Source organism: Narcine bancroftii, chromosome 7, assembly GCF_036971445.1.
Source record: "Narcine bancroftii isolate sNarBan1 chromosome 7, sNarBan1.hap1, whole genome shotgun sequence".
Lineage (NCBI taxonomy): Eukaryota > Metazoa > Chordata > Chondrichthyes > Torpediniformes > Narcinidae > Narcine > Narcine bancroftii.
Window position 1 is genome coordinate 215,943,543 of NC_091475.1, and position 13,082 is coordinate 215,956,624.

Here is a 13,082-nt window from a genome sequence, read left to right on the forward strand (position 1 = left end):
CATGGATAGTCAGTTGGTTTTAGAGAAACCACATTTGCTGCAGATGAAGTCGGAGCGATGAGTTATGGTCGACGAGCTCTGTTGTCTCTGTTTCCTCTGGTCCTCCAGCTTGAGCACATCGATGTGAGCAAGTTTCAGATCACGCTTACAGATATCTTTGAACTGCAGCTGTGGCTGGCTGGTGGGTCGTGATCCTTCAGCCAGACAACCATACAGCAGGATTTTTCGGATGCGACCATCCTCCATATGGTGTAGATGGCCAAGCCACCAAAGTCGTCTCTGACACAGCAAGAAGTGCAGAGACCTTGGTGTTGGTGAGTCTGTTCTGACAGGATATATTCAGGATGCGTCAAAGGCATTGGTGATGGAAGCTCTCAAGCTCATTCTCCTGTAAAGCAGGGTGCTGAGGATACATGCCTGATACACCTTGAGCTTGGTGTTCACTGTGAGGTGTTTGTTGCTCCACACTCTTGCTTAGTTTGGACATCACAGTGGCAGCCTGAGTGATGCACTTGTCCATTAGAGACAACATTAGGTCCAAAGAGAGAGCATATCAATTGGCCAAAAAAAGTACCACAACCGAAGACAGGGAGCAGTTCAAGATGGACCAAAGGACGTCAAAGGGATTAATCAAGAGAGCAAAAATAAATTACGAAAGTAAGCTTGCGGCAAATATAAAACCGACTGCAAAAGCTTTTATAAATATGTCAAGAAGAAAAGATTGGTGAAATCCAGAGTAGGTCCTTTGCGGTCGGAATAGGGGAATATATAATGGGGAATAAGGAAATGGCAGACCAATTAAATTCTTACTTTAGTTCTGTTTTTACAAGAGAGGATACAAATAGCCTCCCAAGGATGTTGGGAAACATAGAGACTAATGCAAGGGAGGAACTGAAAGAAATCAGTATCTCTAAGGACATGGTCTTGGGGAAATTGATGAGATTGAAGGCAGATAAATCCCAAGGGCCTGATAATCTACATCCTAGGGTAGTTAAAGAAGTGGCCTTTCAGATAGCAGATGCTTTAAGAATTATTTTCCAGAACTCGATAGACTCAGGATCAGTACCCATGGATTGGAGGGTAGCTAATGTTTCCCCACTATTTAAAAAGGGGGGTAGAGAAAAAGCGGGGAATTATAGGCCGGTGAGCCTTACATCAGTAGTGGGCAAAATGATGGAATCCATTATTAAGGATGTAATAGCGGAGCATATGACTAGCAGAGAAGGGATCGGACAGAGTCAACATGGATTTACAAAAGGTAAATCGTGCTTGACAAATCTATTGGAATTCTTTGAGATGGTGACAGGTAAAATAGATGGGGGAGAGCCAGTGGATGTGGTGTGGACTTCCAAAAGGCCTTCGATAAGGTCCCGCATAAATGACTGGCTTCCAAAATCAAAGCTCATGGGATTGGAGGTAAAGTATTGATGTGGATTGAGAACTGGCTGGCAGGTAGAAGACAGAGAGTTGGGATAAATGGCTTATTTTCTGAGTGGCAGGCGGTGACCAGTGGGGTGCCACAGGGATCTGTACTGGGACCCCAGCTGTTCACAATTTACATTAATGATCTGGATGAGGGGATTGGATGTAATATCTCCAAATTTGCAGACGACACTAAGCTAGGAGGGGTTGTGTGCACTGAAGAGGGGGTCAGGAACCTCCAGCATGATTTGGATAAATTGAGGGACTGCACTACAATGTGGATAAATGTGAGGTTATCCACTTTGGTAATACAAACCGGAGGGTAGATTACTATTTGAATGGCAATAGATTAAGAGATGGGGAAGTACAGAGAGACCTAAGGGTACTTGTACACCAGTCTCTGAAGGCAAACATGCAGGTACAGCAGGCGGTTAAAAAGGCAAATGATATGTTGGCCTTCATATCAAGAGGGTTTGAGTATAGGAACAAGGATACCTTACTGCAGCTGTACAGGGCCTTGGTGAGACCCCACCTGGAGTATTGTGTGCAGTTTTGGTCACCTTATCTAAGGAAGGATGTTCTTGCAATGGAGGGAGTGTAGAGGCGATTCACCAGGCTGATACCTGGAATGGCAGGAATGACTTATGAAGAAAGATTGCGCAAATTGGGATTGTACTCGCTGGAGTTTAGAAGATTGAGAGGGGATCTCATAGAGACCTATAAAATTCTGGCAGGACTGGATAGAATGGATGCGGATGGGATGTTTCCAAGGATGGGAAAATCCAGAACCCGGGGCCATGGTTTGAGGATAATAGGCAAACCATTTAGGACCGAGATGAGGAGGAATTTCTTTACCCAGAGAGTGGTGAATCTGTGGAATTCATTGCCACAGAGGGCAGTAGAGGCAGGTTCATTAAATATATTTAAGAGGGAATTAGATCTATTTCTTCAGTATAAGGGTATTAAAGGTTACGGAGAGAATGCGGGGACGGGGTACTGAACTTTAAGATCAGCCATGAACTCGTTGAATGGCAGAACAGGCTCGAAGGGTCGAATGACCTACTCCTGCTCCTATCTTCAGCATCAATTTATTGAAATTACATCCAGTACTTCACAATAAGATTAAAAAGGCTTGGGAATTGGAACTTGCAAGATCCTTATCAGATGATCTAAGATACTTAAACTGGTAAATACATCCTCAATATGTGCCCAACATTCATTAATCCAATTCAAAATGGTGCATCATGTTCACATGTTCAAAGATAAACTGGTTTGTATCTTTTATAACCATATAACCATATAACCACTTACAGCACAGAACAGGCCAGTTCGGCCCTACTAGTCCATGCCGTAGCAAATCCCCACCCTCCTAGTCCCACTGACCAGCACCCAGTCCATACCCCTCTAGTCCCCTCTTATCCATGTAACGATCCAGTCTTTCCTTAAATGTAACCAATGATCCCACCTCAACCACGTCTGCCGGAAGCTCATTCCACATCCCCACCACCCTCTGCGTAAAGAAATTTCCCCTCATGTTCCCCTTATAATTTTCCCCCTTCAGTCTTAAACCATGTCCTCTAGTTTGAATCTCCCCCTTTCTTAATTGAAAAAGCCTATCCACATTTACTCTGTCTGTCCCTTTTAAAATCTTAAACACCTCTATCAAGTCCCCTCTCAATCTTCTACGCTCCAGAGAAAAAAGCCCCAGTCTGCACAACCTTTCTCTGTAACTCAGGCCCTAAAATCCTGTCAACATTCTCGTGAACCTTCTCTGCACTCTCTCTATTTTGTTTATATCTTTCCTATAATTTGGTGACCAAAACTACACAGTACTCCAAATTTGGCCTCACCAATGCCTTGTACATAACCTCCCTACTCTTGAATTCAATACTCCGATTTATGAAGGCCAACATTCCAAATGCCTTCTTCACCACACCATCTACCTGAATATCAGCCTTGAGGGTACTATTTACCATAACTCCTCAATCCCTTTGTTGCTCTGCACTCTTCAATTGTCTACCATTCAATGTATATGACCTATTTAAATTTGCCTTTCCAAAATGTAGCACCTCACATTTATCTGTATTAAATTCCATCAGCCATTTCTCAGCCCACACCTCCAGCCTTCCTAAATCACCTTTTAATCTACGGTAATCTACCTCACTGTCCACAACACCACCAATCTTTGTGTCATCCGCAAACTTGCTTATCCAATTCTCCACCCCTACATCCATATCGTTAATATATATAACAAATAATAGTGGACCCAGGACCGAACCCTGAGGAACTCCACTAGTCACCGGCCTCCAATTGGACAAACAATTTTCTACCACTACTCTCTGACACCTCCCATCCAACCACTGCTGAATCCATTTCACTACCTCTTTATTTATACCTAATGCCTCCACCTTTTTTCCTAACCTCCTGTGAGGAACTTTGTCAAAAGCTTTACTCAAGTCCAAATAGATAACATCCACAGCCTTCCCTTCATCAACCTTTTTCGTAACCCCCTCGAAGAACTCAATCAGGTTTGTCAAGCATGATCGACCCCTGACAAAACCATGCTGATTACTCCCCATCAATCCCTGTACCTCCAAAAATTTGTAAATAGCATCCCTCAGAACACTTTCCATCAACTTGCCCACCACAGACGACAGACTTACAGGCCTATAATTCCCAGGTTTGCATTTGGACCCTTTCTTAAACAGAGGAACCACATGCGCCACCCTCCAATCCTTTGGCACCACCCCCGTGGCCAGTGACATCCTAAATATCTCTGTTAATGGCCCCACTAACTGTCCACTAGCCTCCCTGAGTGTCCTAGGGAATATTTTGTCCGGTCCGGGAGATTTATCCACCTTTATCTTTTTTAGCACAGCCATCACTACCTCCTCGGTTATCCTTGTATGCTTCATGACCCCCCCACTATTTTTCTTTACTTCAACTGGTTCAACATTTTTTTCCCTAGTGAATACCGAGTCAAAGAAATCATTCAAAATTTCCCCCATTTCCTCAGACTTCTCACTCAGCCTACCCTCGCTATCTACAAGGGGTCCAATTTTATCTCTCACTAATCTTTTACTTTTAATGTACTTATAGAAACCCTTTGGATTTATTTTTACTCTGTCAGCCAAAGCCTCTTCATGCCTTTTTCTATTAACCTTACTTGTGACAGATGCAAATCTGATATTGCTATATTTGTTTTGGACTTGTCCATCTTTATAAATCTATTGCAAAGTAATTTTTAACATCTTTTCAGCTGTATTTCATGTGGAGCTTTGACCCAATCCAATAACTGCTCTTTTTGGGGTTATGAAGTAGACAGTGAGTTTTTTGGTACCTCTGCAATGTGCTGTGGCCTTCTCTATATTGTTGGCTGGAAGAGCCATCTTATTCAAATGGAAGGACTCTCGACCTCCAACAGTGTTTCTATGGTTTTCTCTTTTAATTTAGAAAATATTAGCTATCATGTATTTGATTTATCGGTGAAATTTGAAAATACATGGCGACCTTTTATGTCTTATTTTTATTCTATGTAAATGTTTTTAATATGATTGGATGTACTCAATCTTCCAGATTCATGGTATGAATCAAAAGCTACAAAATATTTGTAACCCCCAGGAAAAGCTGCTCAAACAGTTTTTCTTGCTTAGTTTTTTTTCATAGAGTAGATTAGGTGGGGTTTTTATTTATTTATATATTTGTGTGTGTGTGTGTGTGTGTGTGTGTAATATTTTTGATGTTTTTTCTGTCCTCACTCAGTGCAGTGGAGGGGGATCGAGCTTGCACTGATTGAAGTTTTATCTTGATAGATATACATACATGAATTGTATTTTCAGTGGTTCGTTCTCTTGCCTTCATTGCACTGCATTTATTATAAACCCAATTAAAAAAAAGATGAAAAAGAAAGAAAGGGTGAAAGGGAAAATTTTAGGAGGAATTTCTTCACACAGGGAGTGGAGAGGGTGTGGAACGAGCTGCCAGCTGAAGTGGTGAATGTGGCTCATTTTTAACATTTAGACAGGTACATGGGTGGGTCAGGTGCAGATTAGTGGGATTAGGCAGAAAGATGGTATAGCACAGACAAGAAGGGCCAAAGGGCCTGTTTCTGAGCTGTAATGTTCAATGGTTCTACAACAAAAGTGCTGATGAAGGAATATTTAATAAGGTGAGAACTTATTCAATCTGCAGGGATTTGTCTGTAGATGACCAAATTTATCTTCTGAAGTCAAGTGCAATGGAAATTATCATGCTGCGATCGAACCAGTCCTTCACAATGGAAGACATGACCTGGGACTGTGGAAATGATTTCAAATATAGCTTAAATGATGTCACCAAAGGTAAGCAACAAAAGGCAATAAAACCATGTTTATTCAACCTCCTCTGCAGCTTGAATGGTTCCAGTAAAAAGGCTCATGCTGATCACTCCCAATGACGTGGTAAATATGCAGTGTTACTCATGGTGCCTTTCAATTTGGTGTTAATTTCTCACTCGACATGGGGTTGGCACTAAACCTACCAGTGTCAAGCGGCTCCATTAATCTTGAGGAGTCCGATTAATCAGATTTCCGATTTATTGTCAGAGGACATAAATGACATCACCTACAACCCTGAGATTCTTTTTTCAGTGGGCCAGGCAGAATTACCACCTAACCTTTTATCCGGGATTGTCAGGACCGGATACCTGTCATTGTTCAGAATCTTCTAGATTTCGGATTCATTTTAAAATGATGGTCCCTTTAAGCAAATGCAATGTTTCAAAATCGCACAAAACAGGGGGTGTGGGGTGTGGAATGAAAGGCCATAAAAGTACAAAAAGCAATTGTGGAGTGTAAAAATTAGGCATTTTCTTCAATCTCAGATTCCTGATTTATCTGGAGCTCCCAATGCGTACTTTGTAGATGTTTCTTTTGGTTTGCAGCCATCTTGGAAAGATTTAAGATCTATTATTCATGATAAGTTACTATGCTTAAGACAGGCCTCATTATTTAAAATTAAAAATGCCTGGGAACGGGATTTAAACCTTTAAAATAATAGATGAAGTTTGGTATTTAATTTTTAAATGGGTCAAGAACTCATCATTATGTTCTCGTCATTGTCTACTACAATTTACAGTAGTACATAGGGTATACCTGTCCGTAGATAAATGATCTCATTTTTATCCAGATATCAATTCATGCTGCAATTGATGTAAGAGAGGAGAGGCTTCTTTAATTCATGTCTGGACTTGCCCCAGCTTGGAAAAATACAGGAGAGATGTCTTCCATATTTTATCGTTAATTCTTGACGTAAATTTAGAGCTGAATCCTTTGGATGCTCTTTTTGGGACAACAGGAAAGGGTAACGTTCTTTTGACTTCAATTAAATGTTGAACTCTATCCTTTGCTTCTCTTTTAGCCAGGCGAGCGATATTACTTAGGTGGAATGATGCGGCCCTGTCCACTCATGCTCAATGGCTGAGAGAAATTATATCATGTTTGAATTTAGAAAAGATTTGTTATTCAATTGATAATTTGATGTATAAGATTTCAAATGTTGTGGGGGCCATTTATGAGTCATTTTCTTAGTCTTTAATATAATAACTTTCTTGACCTTTATTTGTTTTTTCTCTGTTTTCATTTTATTATTAAATATGTTGAAAAAGTAGGGATAGGGTTTAGATTTCTCTCTAATCAGGATAAAATTATCAATATGTTTATGAATTGTGAATATATCTTATAATTTCTGTATCTTTTTTAATGATTCAATCTGTTATTTACATTTAAAACTCCAGCATTTCCATAAAAAGCAAAGATATGTTTCCACTGTTTCTTATTCCTTGAAGAAGGGCCCAGGCCTGAAACATGGCAATATAACTTTGTCTCCTGTGGACGCTGAAAAGACTGGCGGAATTCCTCCAGCATTTCCATGTATTTTTATTAGCCCCAAATGCCTGCCTTCTTGCTGTAGCCACACAGATTTGTGAGCTGAACTGGGCCAGGTACAAGCCTCTGGGAGCTAATCGAGTGAGGCAGGTACTCAACTCACAGCTATCCCCACTTTCCTGGAACAATTCATGATTATTCTCAATGTGGGCATAACAATTTTTTTTCACCTAATATGTTCCCAACAATCTCTAAGCATTAGAAAAGAGATGACATGACTGAGTTGAAATTTTTGTGTGTCCACTGGACATTGCAGTCAAGAAAATTTAAGCAGATGCTTTTTAAGTAACAGGGTTATTTCAATCCATTGCTTTACTTGAGAGTTTCCTCATCATGGATTTCCTCACCTCCAGACCACAGTCAATAAGGATTGGTAAGAACATCTCCACAACCTCCATCAGGGCTGCATTCTAGCCCCCTGCTCTACTCACTTTACACCTATAACTGTGTAGCTCAGTACAACAATAGAAATTTGCTGACAATACTACGCTAGTGGGTTGGATAAAGGAAGGGGATGAGACAGCAAACAGGAAAGAGAGATTGAAAACTTGGCTGAATGGTGTCACCAACAAACCTTCTGTTCAATGTCACCAAAACTAAGGAGACAATTGTTGATTTCAGAAAGTGGAAATCAGAGGTTTACAATCCAGTGATCATCGGGGGATCAGAGGTGGAGAGGGTCAGCAAAGTTCTTGGGACTCACTATCTTGAAGGATCTTTCCTGGATCCAACACACTAATGACATCATGAAGAAACTACGTCAGAGCCTCTACTTCCTCATGAGTTTGCGGCAGTTTGATATGACAACAGAAACCCTGGCAAATTTCATAGAAACGTAGAAGATAGGAGCAGGAGTAGGTCATTCGGCCCTTCGAGCCTGCTCCGCCATTCAATGAGATCATGGCTGATCTTAAAGTTCAGTACCCCGTCCCCACCTTCTCTCCGTAACCCCTAATTCCCTTATATTGAAGAAATGTATCTAATTCCCTCAAATATATTCAATGAACCTGCCTCTACTGCCCTCTGTGGCAATGAATTCCACAGATTCACCACCCTCTGGGTAAAGAAATTCCTCCTCATCTCAGTTCTAAATGGTTTGCCTATTGTTCTCGAACCATGGCCCCGGGTTCTGGACTCCCCCACCATTGGAAACATCCCTTCCGCATCCATTCTGTCCAGACCTGCCAGAATTTTATAGGTCTCTATGTGATCCCCTCTCAATCTTCTAAACTCCAGCGAGTACAATCCCAATTTGCGCAATCTTTCCTCATAAGTCATTCCTGCCATTCCAGGTCTCAGCCTGGTGAATCGCCTCTGCACTCCCTCCATTGAAAGAACATCCTTCCTTAGATAAGGTGACCAAAACTGCACACAATACTCCAGGTGGGGTCTCACCAAGGCCCTGTACAGCTGCAGTAAGGTATTCTTGTTCCTATACTCAAACCCTCTTGATATGAAGGCCAACCTACCATTTGCCTTTTTAACCGCCTGCTGTACCTGCATGCTCGCCTTCAGAGACTGGTGTACAAGTACCCCTAGGTCTCTCTGAACTTCCCCATCTCTTAATCTATTGCCATTCAAATAGTAATCTGCCCTCCGGTTTGTATTACCAAAGTGGATAACCTCACATTTATCCACATTGTAGTGCATTTGCCATGTATCTGCCCAGTCCCTCAATTTATCCAAAGCACACTGGAGCTTCCTGACCCCCTCTTCCGTGCACACAACCCCTCCTAGCTTAGTGTCATCTGCAAATTTGGAGATATTACATCCAATCCCCTCATCCAGATCATTAATGTAAATTGTGAACAGCTGGGGTCCCAGTACAGATCCCTGTGGCACCCCACTGGTCACCGCCTGCCACTCAGAAAATTAGCCGTTAATCCCAACTCTCTGTCTTCTATCTGCCAGCCAGTTCTCAATCCACATCAATACCTTGCCCCCAATCCCATGAGCTTTGATTTTGGAAGCCAGTCATTTATGCGGGACCTTATCGAAGGCCTTTTGGAAGTCCACACCACATCCACTGGCTCTCCCCCATCTATTTTACCTGTCACCATCTCAAAGAATTCCAATAGATTTGTCAAGCACGATTTACCTTTTGTAAATCCATGTTGACTCTGTCCGATCCCTTCTCTGCTAGTCATATGCTCCGCTATTACATCCTTAATAATGGATTCCATCATTTTGCCCACTACTGATGTAAGGCTCACCGGCTGATGATTCCCCGCTTTTTCTCTACCCCCCTTTTTAAATAGTGGGGAAACATTAGCTACCCTCCAATCCATGGGTACTGATCCTGAGTTTATCGAGTTCTGGAAAATAATTCTTAAAGCATCTGCTATCTGAATGTCCACTTCTTTAAGTACCCTAGGATGTAGATTATCAGGCCCTTGGGATTTATCTGCCTTCAATCCCATCAATTTCCCCAAGACCATGTCCTTAGAGATACTGATTTCTTTCAGCTCCTCCCTTGCATTAGTCTCTATGTTTCCCAACATCCTTGAGAAGTTATTTTATCCTCTCTTGTGAAAACAGAGATGTGGTAGAAAGTGTGCCTACTGGCTGCATCATGGTCTGGTATGGGGACACCAATACCCCCGAGCGTAAATCCCTCCACAATCCAGGACATGACAGGCAAAACCCTCCCCACCATCAAGAACATCTACAAGGAACTCTTCCCTCAGATCAGCACCAATCATCAAAGTCCCACACCACCCAGCTCTGTTCTCTTCCTGCCATCAGGAAAGAGGTGTAGGTGCCACAAGACTCGCACCACCATGTTCAGGAACAGCTGCTCCCCCCCCCCCCACCATCAGACTCCTCCATAACAAACTCAGTCAGAGACTCATTTAAGGTCTCTAACTTATGCACTTTATTGATTTCTTTATTCTCTCTGTATTGCACACAGTTTGTTTACATTCATTATCTGTTTACAGTTCTTTATTTGTTTATGTGTTCACGCTGTGTACAGTTTTTTTTTGAACCACCAATTAGTGGTAATTCTGCCGTGCCCATGGGAGAAAGAATCTCAGGGTTGTATGTGATGTCATGGATGCCCTCTGACAGTAAATCTGAAATAATCCCTTCTGTTCAATCACCTACAAAGGGGAGTGCGTTTGAGAACAGGGGCTTGAAGCAGAAGTCATTTTTGTAGATATGCACCTGAGTTGAAGTGAAAACTGGTTGGTGAAATGAACCATTGTGCACACTTACCACTGCTAGTTGATATCATGTTGCATTGTGTACGCTCACCATGAATCCATCAAACTGGCTTTACGCTTTGTCATCGACACGAACAAATGTGACTAACATTTTATGATCATTTACTTTCAGAGATACTGAATCTTCAATGATAAATCATCAAATTGAGAAAAAATTCCACGTGCAAAATGACACATTGGTTTCCTGAATTTTCTTCAAGATTCTCTTATCATTCTGAAATAAAACAGAACACATAATATTATTTATATAAAGTTTCCTTTGGTCTGTAGCTGCAGTAATTTACCCAGTTTACACACAATCTAAAGTGTACACTCACTCGTTTTTTCACCTCAAAATAGAGTCGACTCTTTATTCCTCTCGGTACAACACTGAATTCTTCATGCCACCAAACACCACCCAGTCAAATGCCTCTGACCTTTTGCTTGGCTCTCTGCCACACAGGTGATCTCGACGGTCTCACTCTCCTCCTCCTGCATCTGAGATCCATCACCACGTATGCAGCCTGCTTAACTATTACTCCCGCACATCGACTTCAGATACGCCGTCAGTGGTGACCGGCACCGTCCCTGATGCAGGTATCCATCCTGCTACGTGATGGTCTGGAGGGCTGAGAGTCTGACCTGACCTTGTACAATACTGCAAGGCAGGTGATTTTCGCTCAGACTGGAAGTGGTGCAACTGTCCCTCCAACTCTGGCACCAATGCAGAACATAGGCTGTCGATATGGACTAATACAAAATCAAGGCTAAAGTGCATGTGGTCCATGAACCACTGGAATGTCTGAGCTGCATTCCACAGGCCGAATGGCATTCGCAGAAACTCAAACGTGCCAAAAGGGGTAATTACTGCCGTCTTGGCAACGTCATGGCATTTGCAAGTGCAGTCCTCACCCAGTTGAACACACGAGTGGCATTATTCCTAAACTTAATGGTCTTTAAGAAGCAGGCTTGACGGATCCCTTCAGTAGAGGGTAGGAGAGATACTGCGGCATTTGGCAGGAAACGGTGGAAGAAATTCGTCATGCCTTAAAAAAAACATCATAACTGGCCAAATATAACGAGTGTAGGAAAATCTCAAATTTCTTGCAAGTTTACCATAAAAAGACAAAAAGCAATGTTGAACTAGCAGGTTTTTAGTTAGATGTGTTTTCTTATTTCATTGACGTGCTTGGGGAAGGCTTTGTATTTCATGATAAATATTCTTGATGTACATCATAGTACTGTGCAGGAAGCAATAATCAGCCTGAAAGAGTTGGCATCTGTTGTGTGAACAAATGATGAATTAGTCTCCATCGCCCATTAATCTTTCATCGATTCTGTTTCTTTTTCTTTGTTCTTTGCCTGTGTTGTCACTGGAGTCAAGATGATAGTGGATTAGAATGAACTCTGATGGTGTAATAATAAAGAATGACAACAAGATAATAATTTCCATGCAAAATTATATAACAAGTCAAGTTTATTGTCGTCTGGTTGTACAAGTACAACCTGATGAAACAGCATCCTCCAGTCCTCGGTGCAAAACACACAACCAGCCATAACACATTCAGACAAATAATACATACGCAGGATACGTATTTTATTTATAAAAATAAATAAATTAACATTGTTTCGTGAATATGAGAGTCTCGGAGGGTCAGTGTGAGCAGGTCCTTTGGTCATTCCGCATTCTCACTGCCCATGGGAAGAAGCTGCTCCTCAGCCCGGTGGTGCTGCTTCTGATGTATCTCTTCCCTGATGGGAGCAGCTGAAAGATGCTGTGTGCAGGGTGGAAGGGGTCTGTAGGGCACAACCAGTAACCACAAAGACTAGGCTGAGGGAACGATAGGCTTTAATGTACAGAAGAACCTTGCTGGCCCGGATCCGGATAGAGGAATGGCGGGAAGGGAGAGGTGGCTCGACCTTTATGGCCCAGGACCACGGGGGAAGAGTCATAGGGTACGAGTCATCAGTGGGCGGGCCCGCTCCATATATACAGTAGTCAACTATAACTATATACAATGGAGGAAACATATCTCCACATTCACCCCTCCTTTTAAAACAGAATGCCCCTCAGTCTTTGAACAAAAAAACCTGCGAAGACTAAAGATTCAGTCGCACTGGTGACCTCCTCTGTCTAAGGGACCTGCGGGGAGCAGAGGTGAGGGTGGTCTGCTGTTCTGCTAGCCGAGTGTCAAGAGACGGGGTCTCCGTCTGACTACGTGGAGAGGGTGCTGTCTGTGTTGGGGTGATGTCGGAAACAGTATGGGAGGGAGGGGGGCAGTGCCCTGAGGAGACCCGGCCCCCTTGGAGTGAGGTCCGCAGGGGGTGGTATCCCAGGCGAGTCTGCCTTAACAGTGAGTCCCATTGTGGGGTGGAGATAAACTCAAGGGTGTATGGAGCTCTCCAGCATGCACCAGATCTCGGACAGATACTGTACATGACTGTCAGGGTATCTCACAAAAGCGTACCGAGGGTTAGCATGGTTGAGTTGTACCTCTTTGACCAACAGGTCAGTCTTATGGCCCCTCACGTG

The 13,082-nt window shown here is 42.6% G+C and overlaps 1 protein-coding gene across 5 annotated transcripts in view; it reads left to right on the plus strand.

Annotated features, from left to right (window-relative positions):
* LOC138739718 (vitamin D3 receptor-like) overlaps positions 1 to 13,082 on the plus strand; it is a 334,532-nt gene that overhangs the window by 291,053 nt on the left and 30,397 nt on the right. For all 5 annotated transcript variants that reach the window (XM_069892319.1, XM_069892320.1, XM_069892321.1 and 2 more), the window contains one exon: positions 5,614 to 5,762. In XM_069892319.1, the coding sequence (XP_069748420.1) occupies positions 5,614 to 5,762 (149 nt within the window). The remainder of the gene's footprint in view (positions 1 to 5,613; positions 5,763 to 13,082) is intronic.